The sequence below is a fragment of the Saccopteryx bilineata genome, chromosome 1 (genome assembly GCF_036850765.1).
Source record: "Saccopteryx bilineata isolate mSacBil1 chromosome 1, mSacBil1_pri_phased_curated, whole genome shotgun sequence".
NCBI lineage: Eukaryota > Metazoa > Chordata > Mammalia > Chiroptera > Emballonuridae > Saccopteryx > Saccopteryx bilineata.
The window spans coordinates 97,593,666-97,612,984 of NC_089490.1; the positions used below are offsets into that span (position 1 = coordinate 97,593,666).

General features: G+C 36.8%; 1 protein-coding gene and 1 non-coding gene across 9 annotated transcripts in view; both read left to right on the top strand.

Moving 5' to 3' along the window:
* The window catches only part of VEZT (vezatin, adherens junctions transmembrane protein), a 71,859-nt gene that overhangs the window by 19,995 nt on the left and 32,545 nt on the right, over positions 1-19,319 (top strand). For 7 of the 8 annotated variants that reach the window (XM_066261703.1, XM_066261721.1, XM_066261740.1 and 4 more), the window contains exons 2-3: positions 11,286-11,420; positions 15,254-15,340. In XM_066261703.1, coding sequence (XP_066117800.1) covers positions 11,286-11,420; positions 15,254-15,340 — 222 coding nt within the window. The remainder of the gene's footprint in view (positions 1-11,285; positions 11,421-15,253; positions 15,341-19,319) is intronic. The other variant, XM_066261758.1, reaches the window with a different exon arrangement.
* Positions 3,140-3,246, top strand: LOC136321555 (U6 spliceosomal RNA). Its single transcript, XR_010728706.1, has one exon. It is a non-coding gene; the product is annotated as a U6 spliceosomal RNA (small nuclear RNA).

Consider the following 19,319-nt stretch of genomic DNA (forward strand, 5'->3'; position numbering starts at 1 on the left):
CTAATTTGAATTTTATACCTGAAAATTTACCTCTGGTTTCTGCCTGAATTTTTCCTAATTGCTGCTTTGTTAACCCTAGTAGCCTCCTAAATATAGAACTCCTTTAAGGGTGAGTCAACAGAAAAATCATGGAGCCTGTAGATCATAAAAATATCAGTTTTATGAAGGTTTAGAGGAGTTGCCACTCTTTAAAATATAGTCACAGATAGAAAAGAATTCAGATGGGATTCAAGGGAATATAGTTCTATGAAACTTAAACCACCAGTGAAAGAGGAATAATGTGAGATGAGGACACCTGGAGCTGCCCCGTGGTCCCTCCCCTCTGGCATGGCCTGCCTCCTTCTTGGGGTCTATATATATAATAAATATATAAGACTATCTTTACAGTGGCAGTTGTCTCCTAATCTGTTGGCCTCACCACACCTGAATAATAAACTATGTTTTAAAACATTAAGATGAAGTTGAGAGAGAAGACTTGTTTGTTTCTTCTAGATCTCCTTTTTCCTCCAAGAGGAGATACTATGTTTTGGTTAAGGGTGTAGGCTTTGGACTCAGCCCAGCTAACTTCACATTCTACTGGGTAACCTTGGACAAGTCATTTAACCTCCATTTCCCCAACCAATTTCTTTCTAAAATAGGAGTAATGGTACTTAGTACTATTTAGATGTTTAATAATAGTAATAGTACTCTTCAGAAATTTGTTGTTAGGAGTAAATTGGGTATTATAAAACATGCTTAACTTGGCCCTGGCCGGTTGGCTCAGCGGTAGAGCGTCGGCCTAGCGTGCGGAGGACCACGGTTCGATTCCCGGCCAGGGCACATAGGAGAAGCGCCCATTTGCTTCTCCACCCCTCCGCCGCGCCTTCCTCTCTGTCTCTCTCTTCCCCTCCCGCAGCCAAGGCTCCATTGGAGCAAAGATGGCCCGGGCGCTGGGGATGGCTCTGTGGCCTCTGCCCCAGGCGCTAGAGTGGCTCTGGTCGCAACATGGCGACACCCAGGAGGGTCGCAACATGGCGACGCCCAGGATGGGCAGAGCATCGCCCCCTGGTGGGCAGAGCGTCGCCCCCTGGTGGGCGTGCCGGGTGGATCCCGGTCGGGCGCATGCGGGAGTCTGTCTGACTGTCTCTCCCTGTTTCCAGCTTCAGAAAAATGCAAAAAAAAAAAAAAAAAAAAAACATGCTTAACTTAATGCCTAGCATATAAGCAACTTAAGAAATGTTAACTTTTTACTGTTACTCTTATTATTTTCCAACTTTTGCACTACTCTTTTCCAAAATACTGATCTCGTAGGGCCCTCTTGTCTTCTCACACTATATATTATCTCTAGCTGAGCTCATCTATTCTATGTATCCATACCTATGTGCTAACATTGGATTGCCACCATACCTACCTAATTGCAAAACTCAAATCTATACATTCAAACTAGAAACCTTAGGTCTCAGTTATTCACATTTGAATAACTCACAGGCACAGCTAACTCATCACCTTCTTCAGATTTGTTGCTCTGCCATTGTTTTATATTTCCATAAATAGCACCACATAATTGTTCAAACCAGAAATCGAGGCATCATCTTGGCCCCTCCATTGCCAACTACTTTCGATCATAAGGGGAATACTAAACTGGGGGTGGGGAGAAGGATTCACAAACTAAAGAATGTTTATTACATTTGGGGAGAGGAAATAGGGGTCAGGGGTAAAATAAAAAAAGTTATTTAGCATTTTATATCTTTTTGTATTGTTTGAATTTTTAACTTAAAAATAATAATATAAAAATAAAAATCTGTGAAGTTGAGCAGTTGCACTTAGTTTCCTTTTATAAGTAGAATCAGTTAGCTTTTTCTTGAATATCCCCAGAGAGAAGTTAATGGCAGAAAACTACTATAACTCTAGTGCCTGACATATAGTAGGTGCTCACTAAATATTTGACTAGTGATTGATGAACAAATGCAGATAACCATTTAGGTTTTCCTTTTTCTAGCCAAATGATTTTTCCAGTGGAATTCTGTTAGCACTGAGTCATTGACATCTAGCAGACTGAGCGGATACTTTGTGAGGAACCAGAATCAAAATTTGGCCAGTAGTTGTTACAGACTACACATTGATTTTCTAAAAGGGTGTGCAGCTCTGAGAGTGGCTTTTCTGGGAAAGAGAAGGCAAGAGTACAGAGGTTGCATCAAGGTTAGTATGAAAAGAGCATGTAGGGTTCTGATGGCTGTTTACTTAGCCTGATGTGGATGTTTAGTTGTGGGCCATTGTGGGCATTGACAGAGTGTGCCAATAGCCAAAGAAAACTGCTCAAGTAAGATGCCATTTGTGAAAGAGGCTAGAGTTATTTAGATTATCTGATTATCTAACTTTCCTAGTTACATACGTGACCAAATTAGTCAGATATGTTTCGTTTCTTTTCTATCTTTCTTTTTTCCTTCCTTCTTTCCTTCCTCCCTTCCTCCCTCCCTCCCTCCTTTCCTTTCCCTTCCTTCCTTCCTTCCTTCCTTCCTTCCTTCCTTCCTTCCTTCCTTCCTTCCTTCCTTTCTTTCTTTCTTTCTTTTTCTCCTTCTTTCTTTCTTTCTTGAGAGAGAGAGGAAGGGAGAGAGATGAGAAGCATCAACCCGTAGTTGCAGCACATTTGTTGTTCATTGATTGCTTCTCATATGTACCTTGACCAGGGGACTCCAACCGAGCCAGTGACCCCTTGACCCCTTGCTCAAGCCAACAACCTTGGGCTCAAGCGAGTGACATTGGGCTTCAAGCCAGCGACCATGGGATCATGTCAATGATCTCACGCCCAAGCTGGCAACCCCGCACTCAAGCTGGTGAGCCTATGCTCAAGCGAGATGAGCCCACGCTCAAGCCCGGTAAGTCCATACTCAAGTTGGTGACATCGGGGTTTCAAACCTAGGACCTTGGCATCCCAGTCCGATGCTGTATCCACTGCGCCACCACCTGGTCAGGCTGTAGCTGATGTTTAAGTGATTAACTCACATATTGATTTAAAGATGTTACCAAATTAACATTGTTTTTTGCCACATTCTCTTTCAGTAGATATTCAAAGTACCATTATATGGAAATTTGTAAAGACTTGAGTGTTCTAAAGTTTAATAAGCTTATGTTTTTCCCAGATCAAAATAATGTTAAATTTGTGCTCGCTTCGGCAGCACATATACTAAAATTGGAACGATACAGAGAAGATTAGCATGGCCCCTGCGCAAGGATGACACGCAAATTCGTGAAGCGTTCCATATTTTTAAAAAATAAAATTATTTAAAAAATAATAATAAATAAAAAAAACAAAAAAACAAAACAAAATAATGCTAAATTTTCTCAATTTCACATTTTTCTGCTACATTATTTTCTTAAATCTTTTATACCAGACTAGGAAAACCCAATATCTGATTTTTTAAAACTTGATAATAGACGTTTAAAAGTATACCTAAAAAGGGAGAATAATAGAGTAAAAGCTCCAGATACCTATCACCCAGCTTTAGAAGCTGTTAAAATTTTGCTGAAAGGTTCATCTATTCCTCTCCCACCCCCCACCTTTTTTCTTGGAGTATTTTGAAGCAAATTGCAGACATTACCTAATTTCACTTGTGAATGTTTCAGTGTACATTTCTAACACTTAAGTACTCTTTTCTTTAAAAACAAAACAAACAAACAAAAAAAGCGCACAACTGCCTGACCAGTGATGGCACAGTGGATAGAGCATTGACCTGGGATGCTGAGGTCCCAGGTTTGAAGCCTAAGGTCGCTGACTTGAGCAAGAGGTCACTGACTCAGCTTGAGGCCCTTCATCAAGTCACATTATGAGAAGCAATCAATGACCAACAGATTGGTCATTGCTTCTTATCTCTCCTCTCCCTTCCTTTCTTCCTCCCTCTCTCACACTTTCTTGTAAACCAAACTAAAAAGAAAACTCCAATATAATTACTTAATAAAATTAATAATAATTTCCCAATATCATCTGATACCTAGTATGTTTGGATTTTCTCGAGTATCTCAAAAAATGTCTTTTAGCTGTTCAATGTCCAAACATCACATTTGGGTGATAAATATATCCCATTAGTCTTTAAGTCTTCTTCACCTGCTCCATGTTTATTATATCATTTATTTGTTGAAGAAACAACTCTGTTTCCCTGAAAATAAGACATCCTCCAAAAATAAGACCTAGTGCAATTTTTTGCAAGCTTAGAAATATAAGGCCTCCCCTGAAAATAAGACCTACCGCGTCTTTTGGAGCAAAAGTTAATATAAGACACTGTCTTATTTTCAGGGAAATAGAGTAGGTAATTTGATCTTTAGAATTTCCATATTTTGAATTTGGCTGATTGCATAGGATAAAATGGCATTTGATTTAGAACGAAATTCTATACAGTTGTCCTTTACCATATCGCGGTTCACTTTTCGCGGTCTCACTGTATCGCAGATTTTTAAATTGTATCTATCTAATTTTGTATCACGGGTTCTTCACTATATTGCAGGATTTTGCAGTATACAAGTATTTTTATATATTTATTACTTTAATTATTTTATGGTAAAATAGGCAAAATAAGTGTGGGAAAGGCTTATAAGAGTGTGGAGAGGGTTTATAAAGCCTTAAAATATATATAAATAATAAAATGAATATAAGGTCACTACCTCGTGGATTTTCACCTGTAGTGGGAGGTTCTGGAACCCAACCCCCGCAATAGATGAGGGACTACTGTTTTTTTGTTTTATTTTTCCGAAGTTAGAAGCGGGGAGGCAGTCAGACAGACTCCCGCATGCACCAGACCAGGATCCACCCAGCATGGCCACCAGGGGGCAATGCTCTGCCCATCTGGGGCATTGCTCCGTTGTGTCCGGAGCCATTCAAGCACCTGAGGCGGAGGCCATGGAGCCATCCTCAGCGCCCGGGCCAACTTTGCTCCAATGGAGCCTTGGCTGTGGGAGGGGAAGAGAGGCAAAGAGGAAAGAGGGGGAAGGGTAGAGAAGCAGATGGGCACTTCTCCTGTGTGCCCTGGCCGGGAATCGAACCCGTAACTTCCACATGCTTGGCTGACACTCTATCGCTGAGCCAACCGGCCAGGGCCGAACCACTGTATTTTATCATACCAATTTTTTAATCTTGCTTTCACAAAATGTCATGAATTTTGTTTTACCACCTGAACAAATTTAAGAACCCTGTGGCATTCTTATTTTGTACTTAAGGAAGCTGAGACCAAGAGATTTTCCTGAAATACAGCAGCCTACATGAAAAGTATCAGACCACTCAGTATTTTCCTTGGTACAGATGAAAAGTATCATAGAATGAAACTTTTTAGCAAGGACCTCACCTGTTATGTTTTGTTTTCTTCCCTGTGCCTGGATATTGCCTAGCACAAAGAAGATGTGAGGGTTTATTATTGAATGGACGTCCTAATTCTTCCATGTTTGGCCTGTTCTTCACTGTCTGGGCTAGAATCTGAAAGGTTACAACTTGTTCTATCTATAACAGTATAAAGCAGTTTAGAAGAGAGATCCTAAAAATAAAAGCATTTATCTATCACCTCCATTTTATACTAATTAATCTTCCTTCTTAAATGCAAACCAGCAATAAAGGTATTAACACTTCTTCAGAATGCATCATAAATCATGCAGAAAATAAACAATGCATTAGAGTGGTTCAGAGTTATATATTCATTAGTGTAGGGTCTGATATCTTTAATCAGAGGACATAAAGTACAGGTAGCCTAGGATTTAAATGAGTCATTTTCTTATTTTTTTTCCCCCATAGATTTGAGAGAGAAAAAGGGAGAGAGAGAGCAAGAGAAGGGAAAGGAGAGAGAGAAGCATTTTTCCACTTAGTTATGCACCCCTTGATTGCTTCTTATATGTGCCCTGATCAGGGCTTGAACCTGAGCCCTTGGGATCGAGCCTGTGACCCTGAGATCAAGCTGGTGACCCTGGGATTGAGCTAGCAACCTTAGAACTCGAGGACGACACTATCCACTGCACCACTGGCCAGCCATTTTCTTGAAATGCTTGTTTGGCAAAATCTTGGGGCTTCCTGTCTGTTTTTGTTTATTTTTCTTACAAAAATACATTTCGACCATCAGAACAACCTTAGCACAACCAAAAACTCTTGGCTATTGTTCATTTAGCAGAATTCTTTCTGGTACTATGATATGTGTTTTCTGTCAGCTAAAATTTACAGGAATTGTTAGCCACAAGGATTTCCTGAGGAGAAGCTCCCACATGCTGTGGCTGAGGTTTCACCTATTTCTTTTGGCAACAGTAACACTCTAATACTACAAAATTATATTTTGAGTTCAGTACTGATAATTTTTCTTCAAGAAAACAACTTAACTGAAACACTTGTGGTTTTATTTTGCTTGAACCAAGGGAAAAAGTCATAATACAGAAAAATACTTATCACCACCTACTCTGCTTTTACCTTCCACAAAAAAGTCCCTTTCTAAAGTTGCTATCAACTTATAGTAATGCTCACTATATGAAACATAGAAATTTCTATGTATTAGTTCATAAACCGAATAGCCCAAAACCTTCAAATATATATAATAATTAGGGCTGTTGCAATAGGGAGCCTTACCTTGCTATAAAAGAAAAAATGAAAATGGATTATTTTATATTGGTGATCAGGTTTTCACACTAAGACATTATTTGCCTTTTTCATTCTTACCCTCTTCTCCAGGTACAGAGTACAAAAGCTTGTCAATATGGTTTCATATTCCACATTAAATTAACTTTTTCCAAATTCAAAACTATCACTTGTTGAGTTGTGTTATGGCTATTCTTTAATAATACTATTATCAGAAAAGGCTATTAAAATACTACTCCCTTTCCAACTATACATCTGTTTAAAGCCAGATTTTCTTAATATACTTCATCCAAGACAATAAATTGCAACAGACTGAATGGAGAAGCAAATAGAATCCAGATATCTCCTATTAAGCCAGACAATAAAGAGATTTGCAAAAATATAGAACAAATCACTCTTCTCAAAATTTTTTTTCTTTTTGGAAAAAATTTTTATTTCGTTAACATATTATTTACATCAATACAGGTGTTGGCAAAAGTAGGTTTACAGTTGTGTGTGAAACAGTTTATTCTTGTATTATTAATTATTGTAGTATTTGCTATACAAACAACTGTAAACCTACTTTTACCCATACCTGTTATCTGAGTTTATTGTTATTTTAAATAAGTAACTATTTTTAATTTTTTGTCTTAATTTCTAATGTATATCAATATTATTATAAATATCAATAAACAGCCACATAAACAAAAGGTCTTTGGGGCCCTCAGTAATTTATAAGAACAGTTCTGGCTCGTTGGCTCAGTCAGTTAAAGCGTTGTCCGGTAATACTGGGGTTGTGGGTTCGATCCCTGGTCAGGGCACATACAGGAAGCAACCAGTGAGTGTACAGCTGAGTGCAGTGGTTCTCAACCTGTGGGTCGCGACCTCGGCGGGGTCACCTAAAGCCATCAGAAAATACATAATGCATATCAGGTATTTACATTCCGAATCATAACTGTAGCAAAATTACAGTTATGAAGTAGCCACCAAAATTATTTTTTGGTTTGGGATCACTGCAACATGAGGAACTGTATTGCGGGGTCACGGCATTAGAAAGGTTGAAACCACTGGCTTAGTGGAACCATAAATGAATGCGCTCTCTCTCTCTCTCTTTTTGTTCCATCTCCTTCTATTTCTCTGTGAGATACGATGATGACTGAAATTACACATCATCCCTAGTCTCTGAAGGTTGGCTACTCTGAAATTTTGTCAAATACTTAGTTACATATAAGCCATTAAACAAAGCACAGTTACGGTCCTTGGCAAGCCAGAATTTTCCAGAGCTGTAAAAACAGTGCTGTCTAGGATGAAAGTGATGAATTCTTTCACTAAAGATGAGGAAGAAACCAGTACTAAAAGCATCATTCATAGTTGTAGAGAACAAATGGATATGCTATACCTGTGACAAGAAGCTTGTGAAACCAGCCAAAAATTAGTAAGTTTTACATTTGGAAAGACAGCAGAATAAACTACTGGTAGAATTATTGTATGACATAACATGGTTGAACATTATCACTAGTATACAAGGTAAACCATTAATGTTATTTTTGTGAAATACACAATAGCAAGAGTTCCAGATGATGGTGTTCCAGACTGAGCGTGCATGCTTTTTGATGTGGAGAACATGGAGGGGGGGGCAAAAGTAGGTGTACAGTTGTGAGTAGGTGAAACAGTTTATTCTTATATTATTATTTATTTTTATACTATTTATTTGCATTACAACTGTAAACCTACTTTGCCTACCCCTGTAATGTGGAAAACAAAGTATTCATTGTTTCTCTTGTGTTTAGTCACCTTTGAAAATCTATGTTACACATATTCCATTTTATTATTTTTTGAGCTGTCACATATACTGGAAAAGGAAGGGACTTTGGGACCAGAGCTGACACAGCATTAGGATTTGAATAAAAAGAAGTTTGGCTCCATCGCTATCTCCCAGACCTCTCCCCAGAGAACAGTTAGCAGTCAGGAGTAGTGTGCCTCATGAGTTCAGGTGAGTCTAATTAGAACAGAAGTCAGCAAACTGGGTCAGTTTTGTACCCCCTTCTGTGCCTATTTTTATTTTTATATGGCTGCTGAACAAGGAATAGTGTGTGTGTGTGTGTGTGTGTGTGTGTGTGTGTGTGTGTGTGTTTGACAAAAATATCAAAAGAATGATATTTTGTGACACATGAAAATTCTAAGAAGTTAATATTTTCATAAATAAGTTTTATTGGAACGTAACTACACTCATTGGTCTATGTGTCATTTGTGGCTGTTTTCACACTATAGCAGCAGAGGTGAACAGACCATATCACCCACAAAGCCTAAAGTGTGTACTGTCTGGCCAGTTAGAGAAAAAGTTTGATGTCCCTTGAATTAGTCTAACTCCACTTTGATCCATCTTATTTATTGTTCTTCCCCATGGGAGTTCATTTGAAAAAAGGATTCTACTGCCTTAAAAACAAGTTTTTTTTTAAAGTATGTAAACTTTTCAAAAGGTCAGCCCAAATGAACTAGCATTCTCGTTTTTTTGCCACTCTGATGGTTCACAGTTCAATTTGAAAAATGCAGATTGAGTAATTCAAGGCCATATTTGAAGATCCATTATGAGTGATGTAAAGATTAATCATTTGTGCCACCAGAGATTTTAAATCTGGTAGAGGAATAAGAAATATAGTCCTCCTTATATTATAATTTTTTTGAGAATTTTTCTCAAGAGATTACACATAGTTGAAGAGAAAAGCTTTTGACTCATCATCCTGTTCTCTCAAATTTATAGCCAGCAAATTGCTACAAGTCCAGCAAATTCCCACTCTTCATTTTTCCAAACTCAAGGTTATATTACCTAAAAGTGTTGGTCTAATTTAGCTGCTGTTGCTGTTTCCATAGCAACCAATACTTCCTGTAATTTTTAATTTGCTTGCTGTCTTTTTTTTTTTTTAATTTTTTATTTTTTTATTTTTTTACAGAGACAGAGAGAGAGTCAGAGAGAGGGATAGATAGGGACAGACAGACAGGAACGGAGAGAGATGAGAAGCATCAATCATTAGTTTTTCATTGCAACACCTTAGTTGTTCAATGATTGCTTTCTCATATGTGCCTTGACCAGGGGACTACAGCAGACTGAGTAACCCCTTGCTCAAGCCAGTAACCTTGGGTCCAAGCTGGTGAGCTTTTGCTCAAACCAGATGAGCCCGCGCTCAAGCTGGCGACCTTGGGATCTTGAACCAGGGTCCTCCGCATCCCAATCTGGTGCTCTATCCAATGCGCCACCACCTGGTCAGGCTGCTTGCTGTCTTTATACTCAACTATAAGTAAGTTTCTTTGGTGTCTTCCTTTCTAGACACATGAGGGACTATAATTTTAGGTAGTATAGTGTATTTCAGAGTGTTAGCTTTGATGTTAGATCTATCCTACTTTCCTTTAGCTGAGTGAATCTGTCTCCTTGACTATGAAATAGGAATAAAATTTTATGGAGTTTGTTGTGAATCTTAATGGAGATGAGGTGTTATAAAATGCTAAGTTAAGCTTTTGCCACATAGTACTGTATCAGCTGTGTTGCTGTAGGTTGTTTTGGTGGTTGTTGTTATTGTATCCCTGACACCTAAGAGATGTTCTTTATTTTGTTGAATGGAATCAAGGTTTATTTTTAAACATGTCATCAACTTTGTACTTTAGAGAAAGCTAAAAGTTCAAGTTAAAGCTTGCTGTTTATCTAGAAAGAATTGTCTCGGATATTTTCATCTAGTAGTGATGGTGATATTTATGTTTGGTGGGATTTGGGTGATTTTTTTTTTTCCATCTGTTCCAAAACGTATGCTCTTTTCACATTGCTTATATAAAGTTGAGGTATGTGTTAAATGCTTGCTGTGTGTCAGGGACTATTCTAAGTGCTTTATATTTATGAACTAGGTATTACTATTCTTATCTTTACCTGAGACAGCTGAAGCATGAAAGGATTATAAATTGCTATAGTTATACTTCTAATAAGAGGCAAAGTTGGAATTTGAACCTATAGGTTGGCTCTAGTTTGTGTCTTAACCACTGTGATATAATGCTTTTATTAGCCATGCTGTCTCATTTGCCATATATTTGTCCATAAGCTTACCTTAGGTAACTTTCTTGGAGTTTTAAGTTTTTTTACAGTGCAGGTACTGTACATATAATCTATAATATAATAATAAATATTTGTGCTTGTCTGAACCCATGAATATGATGGTATGATAAAATTATAATTAATATAGTATAATCTTTGCCTAACTCTCTTTAGCTTCAATTAATAACTGTTTTTCACTGTAGATCTTCTTAGAAGCAATATATTGCCAGGATTGGCTATTTTGAAGCAATCTCCTGTAATAATACAAATATTCAGGCAAAGAAATTTATTAACAAATCTATTTTTTCTTTTTTTTTATTCTTATATTAATTTTTTCCTTGCTTTGGTGGTGGTTATTATTATATTTCTAACACCTAAGAGAAGGTCTTTATTTTGTTGAGTGGATTTACTCACTCAAAAATATTGGTGCATTTTACTTAGAGTTTTCTTCTTTTGGGGGTCCCTCTGTTAAACTGTTGATTTTTTTTTTTTTTTTTGGAATGGCATTGTGACATAATTCAATTTTTTATATGTCAAGCCTTAAAGAATTTGGGCATACGGAACTGATACTGAAATTTAGTATTGAATTTGGCCTCTAAACCTTGAAATAGTAACGATCTCAAAGTTTGTTTTATTTTATGTCTCTTTCAGAATTCTCCACTTTATCAATACTTACAGGATCTGGGACACACAGACTTTGAAATATGTTCCTCTCCGTCACCAAAACCAGAAAAATGCACAGTGACAGAGGGACAACAAAAGCCTCCTACAAGAGCCCTGCCAAAAGTAAGAAAGCATGTTCATTCTCTATGACTTAATCTTTTGTTCTTTACCTTACAGAAAACAAAAATGAAAAACATCTTGTAAGCCCTCCCCACACTGGTCAGACTTTATTTTTTTTATTTCATCAGTAGTACAAAACTGCCTGTTTAGATAAACATGAATACTTGATGTTTTGGACTGTCTTATGGGTAATTTGTATAATAAATGGAAATACATATGGTTGAGAATCAAAATCTATTATTTAAATATTGTAATTATATGGAGAGGATCAGAAAAATATACTTAATGAGAACCCAACTACTAGGACTCTTATATTAGCTGGAATTATTTTTTATTTTAAGATTTTTTTTTTATATAAGAAAGCAAACTGAAGGTATTTCATAAACAGTTCCAAGGATATGTGACGGAGTGGGTATACTTACCTCAATTTCTGATGCCCTTTATGTCTGCAATATTATAACTGTTTTATAGCAAATAGCTCAATGATATACAGCATTATGAGGCTAAGATAAGATACTAAAAATCTTTATTAATTATTTCTATAAAACTCATTAACCTAATATATTTATTTATGTTCTATTAGACATATTTATTAAAATAAAAGTCTAGTACATTTCATTTTTAATACAAAGAATTCTAATTTAATAGAAAAATATATAACCAGATTATCTAATTAATTATTTGAGCATTCTAACTTAATCAGTGTTTTATTATATAAGACTTAATATTTTCAGGAGGTGGCTCTGAAAGTTTTCAATTACTCATTTACTCTGCTGTGATAGAGGTCTTTTCTCTTGTTCTTTGCAAAACCCCTATAATTTGAGGTATCCAAGCTAGGCCCTTTTGCAACAGTGGAGTAAATACCAGAGAAATGGTTTGGGTTTTTTTATTTTGTTTTGTTTTTTTGACTAACACTGGCAGAGTGGGAGTTTGGGGAGTTGGAGCTCACATGGTTCAGAACCAGTTTTGCTAGTTCTCTGTACTTAAACGAACCCTTCCTTCTCTTGCTCCTTTCAAATGTGAATGTTCCTGAGAAGAGTTCTGCAAGGAAAACTGAAAACTGTATCTAATAGTTTATTTCTAGATTAAAACTCGGTTTGAGATTACTTGGTAAGAAAAGATAAAGCGACAAGGGATAATCTTGCAGCGTGAGATGCTCATTGAACTGTGGGGGGTGGGGGAGTGGGGGTGGGGGTGGGGGTGTACAAACTTGTGTTTTATAGGTATTCAGTCCTCTGGTTTGTGACAGGTATTTTTACATATGGAAATGCTGTTATTAATTTATAAATAAATAAAATGAGAGTTAAAAATTTCATCCCCTCAGAAGTCAGTCAAAAGCATAGCCAGAGGGTATTTTTCAGAATTACCATATATCCAGAAAGTTTGTCTAGTTTTCATCTTACACATATCAATTGTATAAACTTACTTTTTTCTAAGTTTTTCTAAATCTGGGGCAACTAATTTTAGAAAATGATAACTATTTAGTTTCTTCTAGTGGATATAGTTTTTAGAATTAGCCTCAACATTCTGTTCAAGCAGTTAAGTATCAGTAATTTTGAGGGGGGAGCAAAATTTTTTGTATAATATGAGTTCATGATGAAGTAATCATTAACACTAATTGCCCTTTTTCAATTTTATTAATTTTTTTAATGTAATGGTTAAGCACTTATTGAGTAATCTGTACTGGTATCCTCACCATGAATATTTATTGTCTGTATATCTTTGTGGTTTCTTTTCTTATGACTATTCTTTTCTCTTTTTTTTTCTCTTTTCTTTCTTTTTTTTTAATCACTGGCTTGCCTTTATAACCCTAGCTTCTAAAAGTGGAATCAATCAAAGACAAAGGTATAGGAGAATCATTTCCCAACACTCCTCTTATAAACTAATTATTTAAGATTCTTCTTTGGAGTAAAGTAGATTCTTTACTATTTACAAGGTTACTTTTGAGTTGAAAAGACTCCATGTTTTTCCCTGTATTTCCCCCATGCAATCTTGGCTGCCTCAATCAGGCAGACAAAAATCATAAGGACCTCTTTTTTTTTGGCATCTGCACTGAAACCTTAGCAGCAGATAGTAATTATTCCAGATCTGTCAAATAGATGCATTTTCTGTAATTATTCCTTTAAAAAATTTTTAATTAATTTTTTTACTATTTAATGATTTTTAGAGAGAGAGAAACGTTGATTTGTTCCACTTAGTTATGCATTCATCGGTTGATTCCTGTATGTGCCCTGACCCGAGATCAAACCCGCAACCTTTGCGGATCAGGACATTGCTTTAATCAACTGATCTGCCCGTCCAGGCTCCTGTGGTTATTCTTAAACGTCCCTCCGTAATATTTAGCATCAGGCCTCCTCTCTACTTAGACTGTGTTTTCTGAGAGAGCCCCTCTACTTTCTTGCCCTCATTGGCCACTTATGTCCATCTTCCATCTTCACTGATCTCCAGGTGTTTGATGGACATTCTCACCTACCTGTGCCCCAGGAAGCTCAGGTTCAATATGTCTGAAACACAGCTGCTTTCCTCAGCAGCCCACAAACAAACAAAATTTGTTTTAATATTTTCAAATTACTACTTTCTTAGTTACCTTACAACTTCCCTTTGCTCCCACATTGATTTGGTCACAAAATGATATATCAAATCAGCTTCTTTCTAAAAATCTAACCCTAATCTTAACCATTTTTGCTATCCTAGTGCAGGCCTATGTCATTATTTAGCTGGACTGACATCCTCCTAATCCTGCTTCTTGGCTACAATCATTCCCTGCCAGTACAGCCTCAGCATTGTTGTCAGTTTTCTAAAATGCTGATTTTTATTGTTTTGCCTCCTTCCATAAAAATCTTTGGTAGCTCCTCACAGCCTACAGGATAAATCTAAACTATTGTGGTATATAAGACCAAAGTCCTGTAAAACCCATCTCAGTGTACCTTTTTAACTTTATCATAGTTCTCCTTTTCCCTTGGGTCTTAGCTGTCCCAAACTGTGCCCCCAGCCCATGGCATGTTCTTCCATGGCTCTCTCCTGTAATCAGCCTGTTCCCAAACCTGGAGTGTTCGCCTTTGTTGTTCAAGTTCTACTCATCTGTTAGGACTTCTTCCAGTGTTACCTCCTCTTGTCCTCTTCTTTTTCCACATTTTTTCAGACTTTACATTGGTTTGTAATTATTTGTATGGTCTCGTCTGCACTAAGTTCTTGACAACAACAGTTATGTTTAATTGTCTTGGGGCCTGTGACCCTTTTTCAGTACCTGGAAAATAGTAATCACTCAATGAATGTAAACTATTTACTGGCATGTTCATGAAATGAGTGATTAAGGTATAAATATATAGAGTTTTGGGGTGATTCAATAATACACTTCTTATTTCAATGAGATAGTTTTTCTAAAATTAAAATTTCTTTCTGCCTTAGTATTATGAAATGAAATGTCCTTAATATTTGAGAAATTGGAACACCCAATGTTTTTTTCTGAAATACATACCATCACCATCTTGACATAGGTAGTCTACTGAAGATAAATAGGCTGCATCAGGATGACTTCTGACTGCTTATTAAAAATCATATTTTCAGTCTCATTCCAAACTTACTGAATCTGAAGCTTTAGTTAGGGGGACTGGGAAAATGTTTTTAACTAAAATAGAATCCTGGTAATTTTGATGTGGAAATAAATTGGGAACTAATATGAAGGCTAAGACATACGAACAAAGCGTATAACCTGGATGATTGCTTTCTCCCTTTTCCTGATAAAAATGGTGATAATTAGATGTAAGTTATTTGAAGTTTTTCTGCTACTTGGGTATTGTTTAATAATCCTACACAATGTCATTCATCTTTTCCAGCAAGGCATCCTGTTGAAAGTGGCTGAAACCATCAAAAGTTGGATTTTTTCTCAGTGCGATAAGAAAGATGACTTACTTCAGAAGTTGGTAAGTGTTTTTTTAACCTTTTTTGTCCATTTTCAGGGCTCTAGTTTATTAGTGAGAGAATGAATGAATAAGAATTCATCTTTCTACTGATTTGGGCAGTAATTGATCTTGATTAGAAATTCTAAGCACTTCTTCAAAAGGAGACTCTCTGCTTCCTGAATTGTTAAATAAGGTTGTTTGTATTACCTAAAAAACAAGAAATCCTTCGATAACTGGGAATGTTTGCATTTGGACTTATTAGCATTATTTCATAGTTCTAAAATATTGTTAGCCACATAAGAATAGAATATTCTAGTAGTTATTGAAACCTTATTTGTTACATTACGAATTTCCTGCTGCCATCTTCCTCCATTGACAGTGATTCCTCCCAGTAGGGAAGGGAATAGGAATATATCCATTAGTGGGAACTTCTCCCTCTTCGTTACGAGCTTGACTCTCTTTATCTTTATTGCACAGCCAATGACTACGAAGTTTAGACAAAATCAAAAGTGGTCCCTTCCTAATTTATTTATCATTAATCTGACGACCTCAAATTAATTTATTTTAATTTATTTACCATTGTCTGACAAATTCATATGTAAAAGTTAGTCTTCTAGGACTGGTAAGTCACAAATTTTTCCAAAGACTTAAAGTAGTCAATATTGAGAGTCTTTATGATTCCTCTGAGGCTTGCTTTTTTCCCCCTCTCTGCTGCAGTATTTCTGTTGCTTGACCTCTTGACCCCAAAGAGGGGGTCAAGTTTTTACATCTTAACAATACAAAAGTGAAGTTACAAAGTTCTCATGACTCTCAGTAGAAGTAATCAGACTATAAGTAAGCAGGTTTCCAGGATCCTTTACTGGCCTATGACTTTAAGATGATAATTATTATTCTTGTAAATTATCATTTATAAAGAAATGTTTACAAAATGCTTTCTCATTTTGATTTGGTAATCTATACGCTGTAAGGTTTGGTGCATTTTACCAGTTGGAAATCCTGAGTTTCAGACAACTCAGTTTGGGTAAAGAATACTTATTAGGTGAATTTTTTAAGAATGTTCAGCTAGAAAGTGATAGAGTTGGAATTTGTATTCAGATCTCCTGTCTTCAAAGCCCAGGCTCTTTACTATAATGCACTACTTCTCCAGCTTGAATATTACCATGTTTGGACTGACTAAAATTACTTTTTTAGTGATCCAAAGAGCAAGTTCTCTGTTCAGGGTTTCATCTTTGTAGGTGTGTTGAGAAGGTCAGTGATGTGTCTGTCATCTACATAGACTGTCACCTCTCTCCAGGTGGAACCATCCTCATTTTTCAGTGATACTAGGACTGTGGTAAGGTATTTGGATCCATATATATAATTTTCTGTGGTTTAATCATAGTCTGTGAGGTCCTGATCTTTTCATTCTTGGTTCTTTGTCACTGGCCACATGTTCCATGTCAAGTTTCACCTAAAGTGCCAGCTTCTATGTGTGTCCCTTTTGTGCCTGTGTTATGGAGAATTCTAGGAAGTACATACCTAAGAAATAATTTACTGGAAATGGACTAAGGCATTGCCCATTTGGCTTCTGGCATAAGATTGCTTGACTTTTTTCCCTGGAATGTGACATAGTTGAAATTTTGTTAGTTATACAGCTATTGAACCAGTCCTTTTTGTAAAAGTACTGGCAGTTGCTCTGTGATATCTGAATATTTTTTCATTGTTTATTTTTATTACAGTAGTACTTTTCTCCTTAAAGATTAAAAAAAATCCTTTAAAGAAACTATGATGGTAGTGATATTAGCTTTTTTTTTTTTTTTTTTGTATTTTTTTAAAGTTAGAAATGGGGAGGCAGTCAGACAGACTCCCACATGTGCCTGACCGGGATCCACCCAGCAAGCCCACCAGGAGGGCGATGCTCTTCCCATCTGGGGCATTGCTCCATTGCAACCAGAGCCATTCTAGCACCTGAGGTGGAGGCCATAGAGCCATCCTCAGCACCCTGGCCAACTTTGCTCCAATGGAGCCTTGGCTATGGGAGGGGAAGAGAGAGATAGAGAGGAAGAAGAAGGGGAAGCAGATGGGCGCTTCTCCTGTGTGCCCTAGCTGGGAATCAAACCTGGGACTTCCACACGCTGGGCCAACACTCTACCACTAAGCCAACCAGCCAGGGCCTAGTGATATTAGCATTTTAATGTACTTTTTAGCTTTCACATGTCATCACATTTGATTCTTATCAGCTTTATGAAATAGTATTATATATTAAAAAGTGTATAAGATCATGAAAGTATAGTGACACATTCTATACTAAGAGATACACATCCTATAGTAAGAGACACATAAGTTCTCTTCCCATCCCTAGGGGCAAAAATAGAAATCTTTATTCCTTAGCTGTGCTTTGCATCTCTTTTCATTCCATTCAAGCAGAAATCTTTCTAAGTTACCTTCTCATGCCATTTCTCTACTTAGATTCTAAAAAGATTTCTATTATCTATCATATCAATACCAATTAATCACTTCAGCATAAAAGAATCTGCATAAATTGGCCCTAATCTACCTTTCTAGCCTTATCCACCAATATTTTCATTAGCCAACCCAGTCTTTCCTTTCCTTTATTCCATACCTGTTCTGTATATCTGTGTCAGTGCTCTTAACTCTGAGGAAATTCTTTTTATTTTTCTATTATTGGAATCTTTTCAATAAACAGTCCTAGCTCTTCCACAAGGCCTTTCCCAAAAACTTCAGCCCATTGATCTCTTGTTGTCTCTAACAGCCTGGTAATGATTATCTATGCTGTGATCTGTAAAATTTTGTGTATTATATATGCTTTCCTTTATTGTATTTTAATTATTTCTTCTGTACTAACAACACTAGCAGCCAACAGTCACATAGTGTTTACTGTGAACCAGACACTCTTAGTATTTTACAAATACTAACTTATTCCATCCTCACGACATCCCTATGAACTTGGTACTAATTATTTATATTTTGCAGATGAGGAAACTGAAACAGAGAGGTTATTAACTTGCTTAAGCTGTGGAACCAGAATATAAAACAAGGTACTAACTAGGTTGTGGTACTCATACTTCTTGAGGGTGAGCCAAAGTTCACATAGTGCACCTCCCTGTGACACAGAGAGCCCAACTGTTCAGATGATACTTACTGATATTTAAGTCCATCAAAATTACTCCCTTTTAATTTCTTCATTTGTTTGAGACTGGACTTGAGTCCAAACAGGGCTATTATGACATGTTTCTTAATTTAGTAGATATCTATTTTCCCAGTATTTTCATTGCCATATTGCAACATAGTTTCTATATATTATGTAGTTCTTATTTTTAAAATTAAAGAATAACATTTTCGCCTGACCAGGCAGTAGTGCAGTGGATGGAGCGTCAGACTGGGATGCGGAAGACCCAGGTTCGAGACCCTGAGGTTGCCAACTTGAGCGTGGGCTCATCTGGTTTGAGCAAAAATTCACCAGCTTGGACCCAAGGTCGCTGGCTCAAGCAAGGGGTTACTCGGTCTGCTGAAGGCCCATGGTCAAGGCACATATGAGAAAGCAATCAATGAACAACTAAGGTGTCGCAATGTGCAACAAAAAACTAATGATTGATGCTTCTCATCTCTCTGTTTTTGTCTGTCTGTCCCTGTCTATCCCTCACTCTGACTCTCTCTCTGTCTCTAAAGAAAAAAGAAAGAATAACATTTTCTAATTTATTCTTATGAAAAACTTTATGTGATTCAATATTACAGCTCTAATTATCAGAATATAGTTCAAGTTCTTCCTTTGTAGTGAGGCAATCTAATAACTAATATAATATTACTTTAGTTATTTGGAGTAGTTTTGTCCCTAAAATTTATTTGTACGTGCAGATGATTGTAGGCTGTTAGTTTGTCAAATTCTTGAATTAGATATTTCTAAATCTATTAATACTGCTTCAGTCTGGGGGGAACATTATCTCAATTTTGGAGACCAGTCTGATGCCAAGGAATGGTGTTGAAGAAAGTGAGTACCTGA